Source organism: Oryctolagus cuniculus, chromosome 13 (genome assembly GCF_051225735.1).
Source record: "Oryctolagus cuniculus isolate XC-2025 breed Fujian yellow rabbit chromosome 13, ASM5122573v1, whole genome shotgun sequence".
NCBI lineage: Eukaryota > Metazoa > Chordata > Mammalia > Lagomorpha > Leporidae > Oryctolagus > Oryctolagus cuniculus.
This window is the reverse complement of record NC_142879.1, coordinates 92,282,409-92,302,600: the sequence shown is the minus strand read 5'-3', so window position 1 is coordinate 92,302,600 and position 20,192 is coordinate 92,282,409. Positions and strand designations below refer to the sequence as shown.

At 35.6% G+C, this 20,192-nt stretch overlaps 1 protein-coding gene across 2 annotated transcripts in view; it reads left to right on the top strand.

The window, feature by feature from the left end:
• LOC103352179 (uncharacterized) overlaps positions 1-15,415 on the top strand; it is a 110,377-nt gene extending 94,962 nt beyond the window's left edge. For both annotated transcript variants that reach the window (XM_089311793.1, XM_070055921.2), the window contains exons 35-38: positions 496-727; positions 11,039-11,142; positions 12,453-12,495; positions 13,819-15,415. In XM_089311793.1, coding sequence (XP_089167919.1) covers positions 496-727; positions 11,039-11,140 — 334 coding nt within the window. In that variant the 3' untranslated portion in view covers positions 11,141-11,142; positions 12,453-12,495; positions 13,819-15,415. The remainder of the gene's footprint in view (positions 1-495; positions 728-11,038; positions 11,143-12,452; positions 12,496-13,818) is intronic.
• Positions 15,416-20,192: the final 4,777 nt, after the last annotated feature.

Genomic DNA, 20,192 nt, shown 5'->3' with positions numbered 1-20,192 from the left:
AACAGCAAAAGGAAGACCTTTCTCCTCTCTCTCTCACTGTCCACTCTGCCTGTAAAAAAAAAAAAAAAGTTACTGTTTCATATATTTAAGTGGCAAAACATGATGTTTTGAAATATTTATATATTAGAAAATGTTTACTAGCATCGAAGAAATCATCATCCATTATATCAGAATTGTTATTTAAATAAAATATTTCTAATGGCATGTGCAAGGATTTTGAGAATAGAGCCTTTTGGGAGGAAGCAGATGTCACCAGATCAGTCATACAGCATTGACAGGCATCCTTCTCCCTTGTACTGGGTTTGAGTCACGTTGTGAAATTTTTAACTTTAAAAGACCTTAATTATACAGAAACTGTGCTGTAACACATTTTCAGTATTAAAACACTGTTTATTGTGCATGCCCATTGACTCTTACTTTTAAAAAATGAAATTCATGTAAGAATTATTAAGGGGAGAATGAAATACTAACCATTGGTCCTTTCAATCTTCACAGAGTTAATGAAGTATTAGCAGAGGTCAGAACTAAAAATTTTCTCCTGGAGAAACAACAGACTGGAACATTAACCAAGTCTGTTACTACGCAAACTTCAGTAGCTTCACATAGCGTTGGAAATTGTGCTAATAGTTTCTGGCTCAGCAGAGATCTTACTCCACAACAGAACTTGGAGACTCCTACTTCAGCAACTCAGGCTTCACATCACAACACTGCAGAGTCTTTGGACACGGTTAGATATATTGCCTCTTTTTCTTGGGTTTCAGGTTGTTCATATACTTCTTATTTTTAGTTTGTTGAAGTACTTAGTTTGATTGACATATGTATGCTAGTAATGGTTGTAATTATCCCCATTAATGTAGACATGACACGCATGTTGCAGCTATTTTTTAAATATATTTTTTTCTTTTTTTTAACTTTTATTTTACATAAAGGCGTGTCTCTCTCCACTCATGAATATTGCAATGAAATGAATATTTCAGTGAAATAAAACGAATAGTAAGGATGAATTTCAGAGGGTTGAAGCTGTTTCAGGAAAAAGTTGGTTATATTAAAAAAAGCCAAAGAAAACCCTCAAAATAAATGGATATCCAATTCAGAGCTACTCATTTCTGTTCATTGTATTTTAATGTTAAGTTTCAAAGGATAGGCACTCACTACCCATGTTACCATTGTCCAATCCACGATCATAGTTGAACGCATATTTATTCACTGGCTGGTGTGGAGCAACGTGGGTGACGGCGATATCTTTTAAGCCCTTCTTACTCGCTATGGTTGACATTCCTTCCTGCAGGAAGATAAAATACAAATTCAACAAATACACCCAAGTTCTCAACCCCTCAGCCACTCATTCAGGGAGACAGGATTTGCTATGTGTGTCATGTCACAGGCACAGTCCTTGCAAAGGTTGAGCATATAAACAAACAACAGATTCCACCCCATGCTCAGTTAAGTATATACACAAAGAGCAGATTCTTTTTTTTTAAACTTTTCTTTAATGAATATAAATTTCCAAAGTACAGCTTATGGATTACAATGGCTTCCCCCCCCCCCATACCGTCCCTCCCATCCGCAACCTTCCCCTTTCCCACTCTCTCTCCCCTTCCATTCACATCAAGATTGATTTTCGATTCTCTTAATATACAGAAGATCAGTTTAGTATACATTAAGTAAAGATTTCAACAGTTTGCTCCCACACAGAAACATAAAGTGAAAAATAATAGATGATTTTTTAAATGAGGATGAAATCAGATCAGACCTATTGTCATGTTTAATCCCAGTGAGAGTCAAGTTGGGAATTGATAATTTCTTCTTTTTTTTTTTTTACAGAAGATCAGTTTAGTATACATTAAGTAAAGATTTCAACAGTTTGCACTCACATAGAAACACAAAGTGAAATATACTGTTTGAGTACTCGTTATAGCATTATGTCTCAATGTACAGCACATTAAGGACAGAGATCCTACATGAGGAGTAAGTGCACAGTGACTCCTGTTGTTGACTTTACAAATTGACACTCCTGTTTATGGCATCAGTAATCTCCCTATGCACCAGGGGCTATGGAAGCCCCTTGAGTTCTCCGACTCTTATCTTGTTTAGACAAGGTCATAGTCAAAGTGGAGGTTCTCTCCTCCCTTCAGAGATAGGTACCTCCTTCTTTGAAGACCTGTTCTTTCCACTGGGATCTCTCTCACAGAGATCTTTCATTTAGGTGTTGTTGTGTTTTTTTGTTTGTTTTTTTTTTTTTTTTTTTTTTTTTTTTTTTTTTTTTTTTTTTTTTTTTTTTTTTTTTGCCAGAGTGTCTTGGCTTTCCATGCCTGAAATACTCTCATGGGCTTTTCAGCCAGATCGGAATGCCTTTAGGGCTGATTCTGAGGCCAGAGTGCTGTTTAGGACATCCACCATTCTATGAGTCTGCTGAGTATCTCGCTTCCCATGTTGGATCACTCTCCCCTTTATTTATTCTATCGGTTAGTATTAGCAGGTACTAGACTTGTTTATGTGCTCCCTTTGACTCTTAGTCCTTTCATTATGATCAATTGTGAACTGAAATTGATCACTTGGACTAGTGAGATGGCATTGGTACATGCCACCTTGATGGGATTAAATTGGAGTCCCCTGGTATGTTTCTAACTCTACCATTTGGGGCAAGTCAGCTTGAGCATGTCCCAAACTGTACATTTCTTCCCTCTCTTATTCCCACTCTTATGTTTAACAGGGATCACATTTCAGTTAAATTTCAACACTTAAGAATAACTGTGTATTAATTACAGAATTAAACCAGTCATAATAAGTAGAACAGACAAAAAAAAAAACTACTAAGAGGGATAATATTTGAGAAGCAGAGTTACAGACAGAGGGAGAGAGAGAGAGATCTTCCATTTGCGATTCACTCCCCAAATGGGTGCCAAAGCTCGAGCCTAGCCAATCTGAAGTCAGAAACCAGTGGCTTTCTCCAGGTCTCCCATGCAGGTGCAGGGGTCCAAGCACCTTGACCATCTGCCACTGCTTTCCCAGGCAATAACAGCGAGCTGGCTCAGAAGAGGGGCAATGGGGACAAGAACCAGCACCTGTATGGGATTCCGACACTGCAGGCAGAAGCTTAGTCCACTATGCCACAGTGCCATCCTCAATATTTTGCAACTATTTAATAAACTTAGCAAATACAGCCAAACTGACATATTTACAAATATTTCAAAACTGCTTTAAGTTAGGTTTTGATAATTGAATATTTTTACCTAGTAACTAAAGATATACTTTGAGATCTGCTAACATATTTTTAACTTGATTTTCATTTGTGGTCCAAGACCCTTTTTAGTTTTGTGCACCATCACATTTTACACTTCTAATCATAGTGAATGATTAGCAAACATTTCATCACAGATGGGTGTTCATTATTTAAAGAGTCCAGGGGTGAGTGTTGTGGTGGTGCTGTGACTTGGGTCATCCTGGAGATGTCCTTGACCCATATCTGAGTACTACTTTGTGTCTGGATCCTCCACTTCCAATCTAGCTTCCTGCCAATGCATCCTGGGAAGTAGCAGATGATGGTTCAAGTGCTTGGTCCCCTGTCACCCATGAAAGAGGTTCAAATGAGTTTTCAGCTTCCTGGATTCAGCCTAATCCAGCCTTAGCTATTTTGGGCATATGGAGAGTTAGCTGTCAGATGAAGCACCTCTCTTTGTCTCACTGTCACTCTGCCTTTCAAGTAGCTGAAAAGAAATGAGCATTAAAAAAGTAATCCAAGGCAAATGCTTTTGATCATTTTCTTCCATAAGAACACATCCTGAATTACTGCCTTACTTATAGCAAGTTTAGTTCAACTTTTATAAAATGAATCTGTTGGCCTGGTAATTGTACAATAGATTTTAAGTAGTTAAATCAAATATATAATTGCATTATTTAAAAGGAAGTTCACTTATGCCTATCTTATCCATCACTTGAATTGTTGATCGTTATGATGGCAATGATATCAGATCTTTAAATTGCAACTACATCAACAGAATCAATTATGTTTTTCTATCCAGGATCCTATATAAAGCCACATATTGTCATTCTCCATTGGAGATGTAACACAGACCTTCCAATCCAACCATGTGGTGACAATGATTACAGTCCATTTCTGGCAACTTAAATTGGATCTGATTGTGGAACATTGTACCAATTTTAAAGTTGTTAAAACCCTGTTGACCGCATTTAACACATTTACCTAATTTTGACATTTTTATGATTGGGGGGACATTACAAATAATAAAACAATTGTGTTAAAGAGAAAATAAATAACTACAAATAGCAGCTAGACTCTATTTGTATTTTCTTAAAATATTTCCATTAATACACATGATTATACTTGGAATCCTATTTAAGATATTTTTATTTAAGAGAAAAATTGCAAAAGCCCATTTTGAATGATGGCTTAGCCTGGTTTACTTTTAATGTTTATTTATTTGAAAGCCAATTAGAAGGAGATAGACAGTAAGAATGGGGAGGGAGAAAGAGAAAGCGAGATCTTGCCACCATTGGTTTACTCCCCAAATGGCTGTAATAGCCAGGTCTGGGCCAATCTGAAGCCAGAAGCCATCCTTATCTCCCATATAGAAGGTAGTTGTCTGGACCAACTTCAGTGTCTTTACCAGATGTATAAGTGGGACATTGGGTCAGAATCAGAGCAGCCAAGACTCAAACTGGGTCTAATAGTGGATGCCAGCATTGCCAACTGCACCTTAATACATTGTACCATTACTCTGGCCCCTCAACTTTGTTTTCTAAGTTGACTTGATGATAAATCATAGTCTAGCATATTCGAATTTTCTTAGCATTGCAGCAAAATCTTAAATGGAGACAAATATAATGGTTTTTTTGTTCATAAATTATAAGATCACAGCTGTTTTTTCACCATTTTGTGAGCTTAGTTTCATTCTGTTCTGAAAAACAAAAGGAAAGAATCTGGGTGCAAGTGCTTCAGAGTCATAAAAATGGGCTACAGAATATAAAATAAAAATGGATGCTAAATACTTCTGTACAGTGTTAATCATGATGCAAATATGAGACATTGTCAGTAATTACAACCAGAAAATTAAGGTGATATATGATTTTACAATAGATGATGAAAGAATACATACATATGTGAGAATAATGGAGGATTTTTTTCAGGAAATATATCCCCACTTTTTTAAAATAAAACCAGTGCTTATTTTTTAATATTTCTAGAAAAGTTTAAGTAGTTTATTTTAAGCTTATCATAGTAGGTCCACAATATACTTGGTTTCTTAATGAGGCAATAATTTGCAAAATCATACTAGACTTAGGTAAAAATCACTATTCTATCACAATACACCACTGCAAAATGCCTTGGAAGAGTTTCTAGGCATTTTTCCATTGTTCACAAAATCCTTATTTGCAAAAACACATGTTTTCTACAGTTGTGGTAGATTGAGTTATTTCTACTTGGAAAAATCTAATAATATTATGAGAGGTGATAACATACTATCTAAATGATAGAAAAGAGTAGGGTTATGAATGGGACATCCATACAACCAAATTAACAGATTTTAGCTTTGATTCCAGAAAGCAACACATTAAGAAAATAACTGAATTATTTTACCCATCTCCTTTATTTTTAAGAGTTGAGTATTTTGTATTATTCGTAGGATCTATCAGCATATTCTAATTTTAAGAAAAATGATAAGTTAATGCTTTCGCCTATGATTTCACTATGACTGTTGTTAAAGCAAGGTTTCTCCATGTTCCTAACATTGAGCATTTTTTGAATCTCTCACCATTATATGAAGTTTAACCTTGCCACTTAACACACTTACAGTGATAATAAGTTGCTACATGTATGTTTTTTGCTAAATTTTCATTCCAAACTGGAATTCTAATTTTATCCTAACATGTTTTGGCCTGTGTATAAGTGATTCTATAATTTTATTATTTGTTATACAAACACATTATTATAAAATAACAAGAATGCAAATTAGCCTGAAAATTATCCACTGGTTGGATATTTTGCATATAGAAATCTTTGTTGACCATTGAAATATAAAATATTGAGACCAGTTTTTATAGGGTAAAACTTAATCTGCTTGTCAAGAAACTGCTTCCAAATCCTTTTCTCTGCAACAAAGTACATGTATTTAATACTTGTAAAACTGTAAAAATATTTGCAAAATTATAAAAACAGTGTAATTTATAAACTGGCAAGTATAATTTCCTCTGTATGTTAAAATATTTATAATTCTATCTTGAACTACAACAGTTTAAATGGGCAAACTAACTTGATTTTGTTTAAACTCAGTGCATATTTCCTAGTTCTTAAAATATTTATGTGATGGACAGAATTACAGAGAGAGAAGAGAGGTAGAGATACAAATCAATCTTCCATCCACTGGTTCACTCTTTGAATGACCACAATGGCTGGGGTTTGGCCAAGCTGAGGCCGGGAGCCAGGAGCTTCTTCCAGGTTCCCGACATGGGTGACAGCTTACAAACACTTGGACCATCGTCCACTGCTTTCCCAAACGCATCAGCAGGGAGATAGACTGCGTGGAAGCAGAGCAGTCAGGACTTGAACTCACACCCATATGGGATGCCAGAGCTGCAGGCAGCAGCTTAACTTGCTGTGCCACAGTGCCAGTCCCACATACTGATTTATAAAAGATTTGAGTTCTCCCTCAAATACAGCAGGATGTCAAAACTATAATTTAAACATACTAATAATTACTGAAAAACTATAGAGAGGTGTGCATATGTGCAGTGTTCATAGCTATGGAATTAATCTCTAAAAGACAATGCTGCATTATTTTCTGAGCAGCAATCTTAAGTATAATTTAGCCATAGCCTGTCAGTACATCATTACTGAGTGAGTACATTTGTTTCTGTATTTGATGTGCTTTGTTACTGCTATGGAGTTCACTTGCTGAAATATCTCTCCAACTCTTCTCCATCTTTAAACTGTTATTTAAAAAGAATTTTCAGAAAGACTGCAAACTCAAGGGAGAAAAACACATTTCCATTTTGGTTTCATATTGATCTTTTTAGTAATTTTCTTGTTGGAATTGTTGACTTTTAGGTAGCAAGTGGCACTCCCTTTCCCTTTCTGAGTTCATTGGAATTGCAGCAGCCTGCACATAAATTGGTCATCTGACACTGGACTCAGGTGATCCAAGCAGCATTTTAAGCTCTGCACCAAATACCTGCCATGCAAGTGTCTTTTAAAAGGTCATCTGATATTTGAAAGTTTTCACTTGTGGGTATGAGCTGAACCACAGCAACCTCCTACCAGTAAGGATGAAAACAGTATTCAACACTCAAGGCCCTTTGACTAATTGCTCTTTGAAGGGAAGATCCCTCCCTATACTCTGGATATTTGGTTTTACACTATGAGATTGTATATCTTACCTGGTTCTCAAAGGCAGTTGTCCTCAGCTGTCATATCTGGTGTAAAGCAGCAAAGAATGAAAGCCTGGAGGAGAATTTTTGTAAAGAGAGTCCACTTCTACAAGTACCCATTACTTTAACATTCACCTAGCCATCCATCCATCGATCCGTCCATCCATCGATCCATCCATCCATCTATACATGTGAATGATAGAGCAACAGGGAGAGCAAGAAATCTTCCATCCAGTGGTTCACTCCCTGAATTTTGGCAACTACCAGGACTGGACCAGGCTGAATCAGGAGCCTGGAACTCCATCTGGGTCTCTAACAAGTGTAGCATAAACCCAGGCATCATTGCCATAATCTGCTGCCATGCAGGCACACCAGTAAGAAGCTGGATTTGAATAATGGATGAGATCTGATCCCTAGATACTCTGATGTCATCCTGTCACACCACAATGCACACCATCCATGTATTCATTTTTCCCCCCAATCCTGGGGTTTATTGATTGCATTAAAATTTCTAAAAATTTTAAGTGTTTTTTTTAATTTTAACTTTTAATTAGTTTTTAACAGACTCATTTTACTTTGTACATGTAATCCTAAGGACCTAATAACTTTCCCCTCCACCTTTACATTCTCCCCATCTCTCCCTCCCAAACTCCCCCCCCCCTTTTTCTTTAGTTTTTGAGATAACATTTCAAATTTACATTACAGTACAAAGGCTTAACACTTCCCAGAATAAGAAGTTTAACAAGTAAAAAGCAAAAGACCCTAGTTTAGTGGGAAAAATAGACAATGGGTATAAAAATAATGTACAATAAATTTTGAAGTAGTCACAGATCATTGAAACTAGAGTAATAGAACACATTTAACCACTGGTTTCACAAAGATATATAACAAATGTTTACAAAATAGTATTTTCAATAATGCTAATACACACAGACATTTTTTCTTTATTCTACTTTTAATTTTAGCCCCTACAAATAAAGGAGAGCATGCAGTATTTGTCTTTCTAGGTCTGGTTTATTTCAGTCATCATGGTGTCCTCCAGTGGCATCCATTTGGCTTCAAATGGTAGAATTTTCTTCTCTTCTTTATACCTGAATAATATTGCATTGTGTATATCTAGCACATTTTCTTTATCCATTTTTCTGATGGTGGACAGCTTCATTGATTTCCAATGTTGGCTCTTGTGAAGAGCTTCTATGAACATAATTATGAAGGTATCTCTTAATAGTATTCAAGTCTTTGAGATATACCCAATGTGGGATTGTTGGATCCTATGGCAAATCTAGTTCTAGTTGTTTTTTTTTTTTTTCAGGTATCTCCACACTATTTTCCACAGGGGCTTAGTAATTTATATTTCCACCAATAGTGTATAAGTGTTCCCCTTTCTCTACATCCTCACCAGCACTTGTTGCTCTCTGTTTTGGATTTTAGCCATTCTGACAGGGGTGAGGTGATAGCTCATTGTGGTTTTGATTTGCATTTCCCTGATGGTTTGAGATGCTGAGCCTGTTTTCACATGTTTGTTGGCCATTTGTATTTCTTCTTTTGAGAACCGTCTATTAAAGTCCTTTGCCCATTTCTCAACTGGATTATTTATTATTGTTGAGTTTTTAAAGTTACTAATATATCTGGAATATTAATCCTTTGTCAGAAAAGTGATTTGCAAATATTTCCCCATTCGTTTGGATGTCTCTTCACTCTATTGATTATTTTCTTTGCTGTGCAAAAGCTTCTGAGTCTGACATAGCCCCATTTATTTAGTTCTGCTTTCGTTGGCTGTGCTTGGGGATCTTATCCAATAAGCCATCCCCGACAGCAATGTCTTGGAGTGATTTTGCTATGTGTTCTTCCAGCAACTTCATAGTTTCAGGTCTAAAATTTAAGTCTTTTATCCATCTTGAGTTTATTTTTGAATATGGTGATAGGTATGGATCTAATTTCATTCTTGTACACATATAAATCCAGTTTTGCCTGCACCATTTGTTCAAGAGACTATCCTTACTTCCACTGTTTGGTCTGAGCACTTTTGTCAAAAATCAGTTGGCTTGTATGTATACGGATTAATTTCTGGGCTTTCTGTTCAGTTCCATCATTCTATGTATTGTTTTTTTTTTAACTTTTATTTAATGAATATAAATTTCCAAAGTACAGCTTATGGATTACAATGTCCCCCCCCGCCGTAATTTCCCTCCCACCCACAACCCTCCCCTTTCCCGCTCCCTCTCCCCTTCCATTCACATCAAGATTTATTTTCAATTCTCTTTATATACAGAAGATCAATTTAGTATAAATTAAGTAAAGATTTAATCAGTTTGCACCCACACAGAAAAACAAAGTATAAAGTACTGTTTGAGTGCTAGTTATAGCATTAAATCACAATGTACAGCACATTAAGGACAGAGATCCTACATGAGGAGTAAGTGCACAGTGACTCCTGTTGTTGACTTAACAAATTGACACTCTTGTTTATGGCATCAGTAATCACCCTAGGCTCTTGTCATGAGTTGCCAAGGCTATGGAAGCCATTTGAGTTCACCAACTCTGATTATATTTAGACAAGGTCATAGTCAAAGTGGAAGTTCTCTCTTCCCTTCAGAGAAAGGTACCTCCTTCTTTGATGATCTGTTCTTTCCAATGGGATCTCACTCGCAGAGATGTATTGGTTTTTATGCCAGTACTATGCTGCTTTGATCACTATAGCTTTGTAGTATGCTTTGAAGTCAGGTAGATGCCTCCAGCTTGACTTTTCTCATTCAGGATTACTTTCACTATTCTGGGTCTTTTGTGATTCCATACAAATTTTAGGATTGCTTTTTCTAGTTTTGTAAAGAATGTCATTGGTAGTTTGATAGGGATTGCACTGAATCTGTAGATTGCTTATATAGAATAGACATTTTAATGATTTTGAATCTTTCAATCCATGAGCAAGTGGTATCCGTTTTTTGGAGTCCTTAATGACCTCTTCTTCAATGTTTGATACTTTTCATTGTATACACCTTTCACTTCTTTGGCTCAATTTATTCCTAAACAGTTGATTTTTTGGTGCCTATTGTGAATGAAATTTCTTTTTTCTTTGTTGACAGTGAATGAAATTTCTTTCTTGGTTTCTTTTTCTGTGAGTTCATCATTAACCTAGAAAAAGCACTTGATTTTGTATATTTATTTTGTAACTTGCAACTTTACTGAATTGGTTTATCAATTCTAACAGCTTTTTGGTGGAGTGTTTAGGTTTGTCCACATAAATCATGTCATCTAAAAACACATATGATCTTGCTGAAATTGCTTTACAAAAATGTTCTCTATAAAGTTACAGTTTCTTTAACATGAAAGTAAGGAACTTTTCAAGCAGGACATCTCATTTTTTCTATGTAAAACATATACTATTAAATATTTTTGAGTGTAATATAAGATAATATCATCTATTATACATAGGAAATATATATAGGAGGACTATTGAGGAAAATAATATTACATTGGTAGTTCCTTCATTCAAATTATGTAAGAATGCGATTTATACTTTATGTAATTTTTATTTATGATAACATAAGATTCTACCAGTAACTGTTCTTTCCAACATATTGTAGTGAGTTATTCTCCCCCCCCCCCATATTCTACTTGGTGATGCTGTTGACACATTGTTCAATTTCTAAAGTTTGCCCTTCAGGATCTTGACACCTCAACTTCATGGGGAAGATCTTTTCAGAACATTGAACAATATAGGAGTCAACAAAATTTTTTCTTCATGCCAGAATAAAGGTATTTATATTACTTTATCATGATCTCCATCAACTATTTATTATGTTATGTGTGTGTAGGAGGAGTATTTAAAGCCTGTTGGAATATTTTATTAGATAATAACTTTTATATAAAATATTTAAGTAAGAATATTCTAGAGACAGCTGCAACATATTTTGAAATATTTCTTCACATTTCATAATTAAGTGGATAATTAAAATTAATAACTTCTTAGAACTGTATTTGTGAATTGTATGAAATGTGTTTATATTAAATAATTTTTAAAAAATATGATCAAACTTAAAAAAACAAATGTTTCAAAATTTGACCACATTTTTACAACATGTATTTTAAAGGCAGAGATGGAGAGAGGGAGGGAGAGACAGAGAGGTTCATTTGCGTCTTCACTCCCCAAATGGACACAATGGACAGGGCTGGGCCTGGCCAAAGCCAGAGCCTGGAACTCCACCCAGGTCTCCTACATGGGTGTTAGGGGCCCACTCAGGCTGTCTCTCGCTGCTTTCCCAGGTGCTTTATCAGAGAGCTGCAATGAAAGCGGAGCAGTCGATGCCTTAATATAGGATGCTGGCATCAGAGAAGCTGTTTACCTTGCTGGTCTACAATGCATGCCCCATTGCTAACTTCCTAAAAGAAATGAAAATTAAAGAGTTATACATTGGTTTCCTTATTTCTCATTCTAGAAAGTCATGCATCTAACAATTGAATTTGAAAAGTAGAATTTTCTGAATACTCGTGTCCATATGAATACAGTACTGTTGTGTTATTATAATATACACAGGATGGTTTTTTTATCTAATGTTTTCCCAGTAGAATTTTTACATGACATTATGACAATACCACTTTCTTTACTTATTTGCTTAATATTCCATGATGAAAATACCATGTAATACTTAAAAATTAGTTTTTCTAGAAGTGGGTAATGGAAAATTCAGTTTATGGAAACACATGAAAGTGAAAAAAATCATCTTTTATAAAGTACAGAGTTGTTCTAGTAAGTACAAAGTCATTCATTTATTGTAAAATCTGACTTGACTTGTTTTAACCTTTGTACTAATTAAACGCCACCTTCTAAAATAATATGTATGAAACAGATTAATGCTAAATGTACTTTTTAATCATATTTCCCTATTAGGTTAACATAAAATCACTAGGAATTTTGTTTAATATATGTGACTGTTTTTCTATTTAAGCCATCTTCAAGTTTGGTCTAGTCTTTAAAAGAATTAAGGACCATATTTTTAACTGATACTTTATTCCCATGATAATGTAACTAGTTTAACTTAAATATTATACATAAAATTTTATTTCAGATGTGGAAAGCACAACACAATTTAAGTAGCAAACGAGATGGAGGTAAGTTGTCAAATTTTGTGAATGCATTGATTTATGACATAAACTGTAAGTAGCAAGTGGCATCCCTTTTTATTTTTGGTTCACTACTTTAGATAAAGCTAATGAACTATGTGAACATATCAACATTATAATGAGGAATTTATTTATTATATAGTCTTCATATCCCATAGCTTAAAATATCTCAAAATGGTTTATGGGCTTCTCTTTTTCTGACTCTACACTTTGTACGCTTCTGCTGTCTCTGTGATACTGTCAGCCTACCTACGAAAGCTGTTTTCAGAAGACAGTGGCATCATCAGCTTCTTAAGTGCATCGTAGTGACATAAGGGCCATTTTAAGTCCTTGTCATAGCCAGTCAAGCAAAGTTCGTAAGCAGCTGCTTGACAGTAGACTTAACATCTGGGCTCATTTACTTTTACCCTCAAGAAAGTTTCCAAAATCCTTAGCAAGGAACAAAAACACAAATCCATTTGTCAAGACTAACCAGCCTACTTATGATACCACAAGTTCTCTTCCTGAGCTCTGTCTCTTTGCATTCAGTCTGCTTTCCATCTATCAGGTATACTTTTTCCTTGTACTGTCAACTTCCATGACACTGCCACTAAAAAAACCTGCAGTAATGACATAAAATTAGAAACAATTTCTCTTCTGTGTGTGTTATGATAGTGCCCTACTTTATTCCTATCCCCATAGGGAAGTTGCCTCTTCATCTATATTTTTTAAAGATGTATTTATTTATTTAAAAGTTACAGTTCCACACAGAAAGGGAGGGAGAGAGAGAGAGAGAGAGAGAGAGAGAGAGAGGTCTTCCATCCACTGGTTCCCTCCCCAATTGGCCATCATGGCTGGAGCCAGGAGCTTCCTCTGGGTCTTCCCATGCAGGTGCGGGGGCCCAAGGACTTGGGTCATCTTCTGCTTTCCCAGCCATAGTAGAGAGCTGGATCAGAAGTGGAGCAGCTGGGACTTGAACTGGTGCCCAAATGGGATGTGGTGGCTTTACCCTCTCTGCCATAGCTCTGGCCCCTTCATCTATATTTTTAGACATAGCATATGGTTATTTAGAGATGGACAGTATTATCTTCATCTTTAATCACATTGTTAAGCTGAGGAAAGAATGAAAAAGAAGAAAAATACAGGATCACTGATATTTAACTCACAGTAATAATTCCATTGTGTAAATATAGACAAATTATATCTAATATTAATTTTGTACTTTAGTAATATATACAAATTTTTCTTGAAATTATCAACTTGTACTGATTTAAGAAGTTAATTATGACATCTTTGATATTAAAAAATGGAATTCTTTCTTTTTTTTTCCAGCTACTGAGGAACTTAAAAAGTGACCTAGGAACCAACGAGTCCAGTTTAAGTCAACGTGTATTTTTAAAAGTGTCAAAAGAATATGTACACATTTTAAAGAAAAAATATGCTCTGTATTACAAACAATTACTGACCACTGCTATGTAACACATTTACCATTTACTTATGCTCTTTATATTATAAAATTTTACTGACCACTGCTTATGGAACACACCTGTTATTTCTTTTTAAATATATTATGTGGGAAAATCTTCATTAACTGAAACATTTAGTGTTATGTATCTACAATTGAAATTTTGTATTTCCAATTTATATTTTTTGAAAGATAGAGATAGTGGTAAGGGAGGGAGCAAGAAAAAGGGAAAGGGGAAAAGAGGGGGAAAACAGAGAGATCCCCCTTCCAATAGTACAGTACCCATATATCTGCAGTGAAATATAGGTGGGCTGTGCTGAAGCCAGGATCCAGGAATTCAATTCAGGTATCCTACTTATGTGGCAAGGATCCAATTACTTGTTCTATCACTCGCCACTTCCCAGAGTACACATTATTGGAAGCTGGAATCAGGATGGGAGCCTGGTCTTGCTAGGGATTCCACCAGGGATTCAGGATATTTCAAACGGCACCTTAACTTCTGTTCCCAATGGCAGGCCAGTTGCAGCACATGAAACTGTTGGGATGTATAACTAACTTAGCACAGATTTTGCAGATGAAAACCAGTATGATTAACTTTTACAAACTCAGTTGTCCAAATGGTGGCCATTATACAGCACCCAGAAAACCAAGTTGAATTGAATACTTTAGTGGGATTAAGGGCTTCTTTGTATTTGCCAATTTTTGCTACTACATACAAACCTAATGATTTGGATAGACATCATTTTGGTACACTGATACTCTGGCCAGTGTCAATACCATTGCTTGGATGCAATATAATTTTATAGTGCTACCAAAATTATGTAATTTTAACTTTAGGCATTGATTCATACACCTTCTTCATGGAGAAATTGTTTACCTATGGCTTTCCATGTTTCCTTTTTAATTTTTATTACCTTTTAGGAAACAGTCTTAAAATTAAAAAAAAAAAATAAGTTTTAGTACAAATAATTTGCCCTCTTAAAGAAAGTGAGAGTCATCTGCTGACATTATGCCATCACCTCTGACTACTTTGGAATATATTTCCTATAGTTAAGGACATACTAAATACAATAAAACACTCAGAATCACAAAGTTAACATTATTCTGTGTATCTGCAGATTTTTTTCCAGTTTTGTTACATGTCTTGTGATGTCCTTGATAATAAGAGAGTCCCACTCAGATCCATGAATTTCTTTTAGTTGTTGCCTTTCTTAGATTTCTTCAGTCTGGAGGAGTTCCTTCCTTTTCTTTGACATTAATGACCATGGATCTTTTGAAGACTAAATTCCAATCATGCAGAATGTCCCTGATTGGATATTTTCTGATATTTCAGTATAATTAGGTTAGGATTATACACTTTTTGTTAAGGGCATAACAGAAGGGATTCTGTGATCATTGCATACTGTCATGTAACCTACACTTTTGATTTCTCCCATTACTAGTGATGTTGCTGATGCTGTCTGTTGCATTTCTCCTGTGTAGTGTTCCCTCTTTTACATTTCACTTAGTTTTAATCAGGTTTCGTCATTTGAGACTAAATATCTGTTCTTTCTCAATTTTTTATGATTCAATTTTTATGTTTTTTATTTTTAGAAAACATTTAATAAATATAAATTTTGAAAGTACAACTTTTGGATTATAGCTGTTTTTCCCCACATAACCACCCTTCCATCCAAAAATCATCCCACCTCCTATTCCCTCTCCCATCTCATTCTTCATTAAGATTATTTTTAATTATCTTTATATACAGAAGATCAACTTAGTATATACTAAGTAAAGATTTCAACAATTTGTACCCACACAGACACACAAAGTATACAGTACTGTTTGAAAAATATTTTTACCATTAATTCTCATAGTACAACACATTAAACACAGATCCTACATGGGGAGTAAGTGCACAGGGACTCTTGTTTTTGATTTAACAATTGATACTCTTACATTTATGACATCAGTAATAACCTGAGGCTCTTGTCATGAGCTGTCAAGGTTATGGAAGCCTCTTGAGTTCAAAAACCCCGACCTTATTTAGACAAGACCATAATCAAAGTGGAAATTCTCCCCTCCGTTCAGAGAAAGGTACCTCCTTCTTTGATGGCCCATTGTTTCTGCTGGGCTCTCACTCACAGTGATCTTTCATTTAGGTCATTTTTTGCCACAGTGTCTTGGCTTTCCATGCCTGAGAAACTATCATGAGATTTTTAGCCAGATCTGAATACCTTAAGGGCTGATTCTGAGGCCAGAGTGCTGTTTAGGGCATTTGCCATTGTATGAGTCTGCTGTGTATATTGTATACTGCTTCCCATGTTGAGTCATTCTCTCCTTTTTAATTCTATCAAGTATTAGCAGACACTGGTCTTATTTATGTGATCCCTTTGACACTTAATACTATCTTTATGATTAATTATGAACGTAAACTGATCACTTTAACTAGTAAGATGGCATTGGTACCTGCCAACTTAATGGGATTTGGAGTCCATAGCATGTTTTTAGCTTTACCTTTAGGGGTAAGTTCAAGTGAGCCTCTGCCGAACTGCACATCTCTTCCCTCTCATTGCCATTCTTATTTTTAACAGGCATAAATTTTCAGTTGGATTCTAACTGCTAAGAATAATTGTGTGTTAAATAAAGAGATTGATCAATGGTATTAAGTAGAAAAAGAAAATACTAAAAAGAATAAAATAGTAAGTTTTTCCTTGACAGTAAGGACACGGGCTGATCAAATCACTGTTCCTCATAGTGTCAGTTTCACTTCCACCATTTTCTATGTAGGTGCTTGGTTAGTTGTCACAGATCAGGGAGAACATACGATATTTGTCCCTTTGGGACTGGATTAATTCACTCAGCCTGGTGTTTACCAGATTCCTCCATTTTGTTGCAAATGACTGGATTTCATTTCTTTTATTGAAGAGTAGTATTCTACAGAGTACATATCAAATAATTTCTTTATCCAGTCTACTGTTGATGGGCATTTGGGTTGATTCCATGTCTTAGCTATTGTGAATTGAGCTTCAATAAACATTGAGGTTCAGACAACTCTTTTATTTGCCAATTTAATTTCCTTTGGGTAAATTCCAAGGAGTGGGATGGCTGGGTTGTATGGTAGGGTTATCTTCAGGTTTCTGAGGAATCTCCAGACTGACTTCCATAGTGGCTTTACCAGTTTGCATTCCCACCAACAGCAGGTTAGTGTCCCTTTTTCCCCAAATCCTCACCGACATCTGTTGTTGGTAGATTTCTGTACATAAGCCATTCTAACTGGGGTGAGGTGAAACCTCATTGCGGTTTTGATTTGCATTTCCCTGATGGCTAGTGATCCTGATCATTTTTTCATGTGTCTGTTGGCTGTTTGGATTTCTTCTTTTGAAAAATGTCTATTGAGGTCCTTGGCCCATCTCTTGAATGGATTGTTTTGTTGTTGTGGCGTTTCTTGATCTCTTTGTAGATTCTGGTTATTAATCCTTTATCAGTTGCATAATTTGCAATTATTTTCTCCCATTCTGTTGATTGCCTGTTCACTTTAATGACCTTTTCTTTTGCAGTACAGAAACTTCTCAATTTGATGTAATCCCATTTGTTAATTTTGGCTTTGTCTACCTGTGCCTTTAGGGGCTTTTCCAAGAAGTCTTTGCCTGTGCCTATATCTTGCAGAGTTTCTCCGATGTTCTCTAATAATTTGATGGTTCCAGGTTTTGGTTTTGATCTTTAATCCATGTTAACTGAATTTTTGTATAAGGTGTAAGGTAGGGGTTTTGCCTCATACTTCTGCATGTGGAAATCCAGTTTTCCCAGCACCATTTGTTGAAGAGACTGTCCTTGCTCTAGGAATAGGTTTTAGCTGCTTGATCAAATATAAGTTGGTTGTAGATGTTTGGACTGATGTCTAGTATTTTTACTCTGTTCCATTGGTCTTGCCATCTGTTTCTATATCAGTACCGTGGTGTTTTGATTATAACTGCCCTGTAATCTGTAGTATGTCTCGAAATCTGGTATTGTGATGCCTCTGGCTCTGTTTTTGTTGTATAAGATTCTCTGGCTATTCGAGGTCTCCTGTGCCTCCATGTGAATTTCAGCATCATTTTATCCAGATCTGAGAAGAATATCTTTGGTATTTTGATTGGTATTGCATTGAATCTATAAATTGCTATTGGAAGAATGGACATTTTGATGATATTGATTCTTCCAATCCATGAGCATGGAAGATTTTCCCACTTTTTGGTATCCTCTTCTCTTTCTTTAAAGTTTTGTAATTCTCATCATAGACATCTTTGATATCCTTAGCCAACTTTTTTCCAAGGTATTTGCTTTTTTATTGTTGCTGTTTTGAATGAGATAGATAGAAGTTCTTTCTCAGCCATGGCATTGTCTGTTTTTAGAAAAGATGTTGATTTTTGTGCATTGATTTTATATCCTGCTACTTTGCCAAACTCTTCTATGAGTTCCAATAGTCTCTTAGAGGAATTCTTTGGATCCCCTAAATAAAGGATCACATTGTCTGCAAAGAAGGATAATTTTAATTCTTCCTTCCCAATTTGTATCCCTTTAATTTCTTTTTCTTGCCTAATGGCTCTGGCTAAAACTTCCAGTCCTAAACTGAATAGCAATGGTGAGAGTGGGCATCCCTGCTAGTAACAGATCTGAAATGTTTCCAACTTTTCCCTATATGGTATCAGCCTTGGATTTTTCATAAATTACCTTGATTGTGTTGCAGAATGTTCCTTTTATACCCAATTTGTTTATGTTTTCATCATGAAAGGGTGTTGTATTTTATCGAATGCTTTCTCTGCATCTATTGAGATAATCATATGGTTTTTCTTCTGTAGTTGGTTAATGTGGTGTATCGCCTTGATTGATTTGCGAACGATGAACCATCCCTGCATACCAGGGATAAATCCCACTTGGTCTGGGTGGATGATCTTTCTGATGTGTTGTTGCATTCTATTAGCCAGAAATTTATTGAGGATTTTGACCTCTATCCATCAGGGAAATTGGTCTGTAATTCTCTTGGCTGCATCTTTTTCAGGTTCAGGAATTGAGGTGATTCTGGTGTCATAGAAAGAATGTGGGAGGATTCCCTCTCTTTCAATTGTTTTAAATAGTTTGAGGAGAATTGGAGTTAGTTCTTCTTTAAATGTCTGGTAGAATTCAGCAGTGAATTCATCTGGTCCTTGGCATTTCTTTGTAGGGAGGGCCTTTATTAATGATTCAATTTCTGACTTGCTTATGAGTCTGTTTAGGTTTTCTGTGTCTTCATAGTTCAATTTAGGTAGGTTGTATGTGTTCAGCAATCTATCCATTTCTGCTAGATTTCCCTGCTTGTTGGCATACAACTCTTTGTAGTAATTTCTGATGACTCCTTATTTCTGTGGTGTCTGTTATGACATTCCCTTTTTCATCTCTGATTTTATTGATGTGGGTCTTTTTTTTTAGCTAGTTGGGCCAATGGGGTGTCAATTTTATTTATTTTTTCAAATAAACAGCTCTTCATTTTGCTGAACTTTGGTAATTTTTTTTGATTCAATCCTGTTGATTTCCTCTCTAATTTTAATTATTTCTCTTCTACTAGTTTTGGGTCTGGTTTGCTGCAGTTTTTCTAGATCCTTGAGATGCATTGATAACTCATTTATTTGGTGCTTTCCAATTTCTTGATGTAGGCACCTATTGATAGAAACTTTCCTCTTAACACTGCTTTTGCTGTATCCCATAAATTTTGGTATGTTGTGTTGTTATCATTTACTTCCAGAAAGTTTTGATTTCTCTTTTTGATTTCTGTATGACCCACTGTTCAATTTGGAGCATGTTGTTCAGTCTCCATGTGCTTGCATATGCTCTGGAGATTCCTGAGTTGCTGATTTCTAGCTTTATTCCAGTGTGGTCTGAGAGACGCCTGTATGATTTTGATTCTTTTGAATTTGCTAAGACTTGCTTTATGGCCTAGTATGTAGTCAGTCCTAGAGTAGGTTCCATGTACTGCTGAGAAGAATTTATATTCTTTAAGTGCAGGATGAAAAGTTTTATAGATATCTGTTAGATCCATTTGGTCTATATGTCAATTAAATCTACTGTTTCTTTGTTGATTTTCTGTCTGGTTGATCTGTCCTTTGCTGAAAGTGAAGTATTGAATTCCCCCACTACTACTGTATTGGAGTCTTAGTCTCCTTTCAGTCTCTTAACATATCTTTTAAATATCCCGGTGCCCTGTAACTATGTGCATAAATGTTTATAATAGTTACATCTTCCT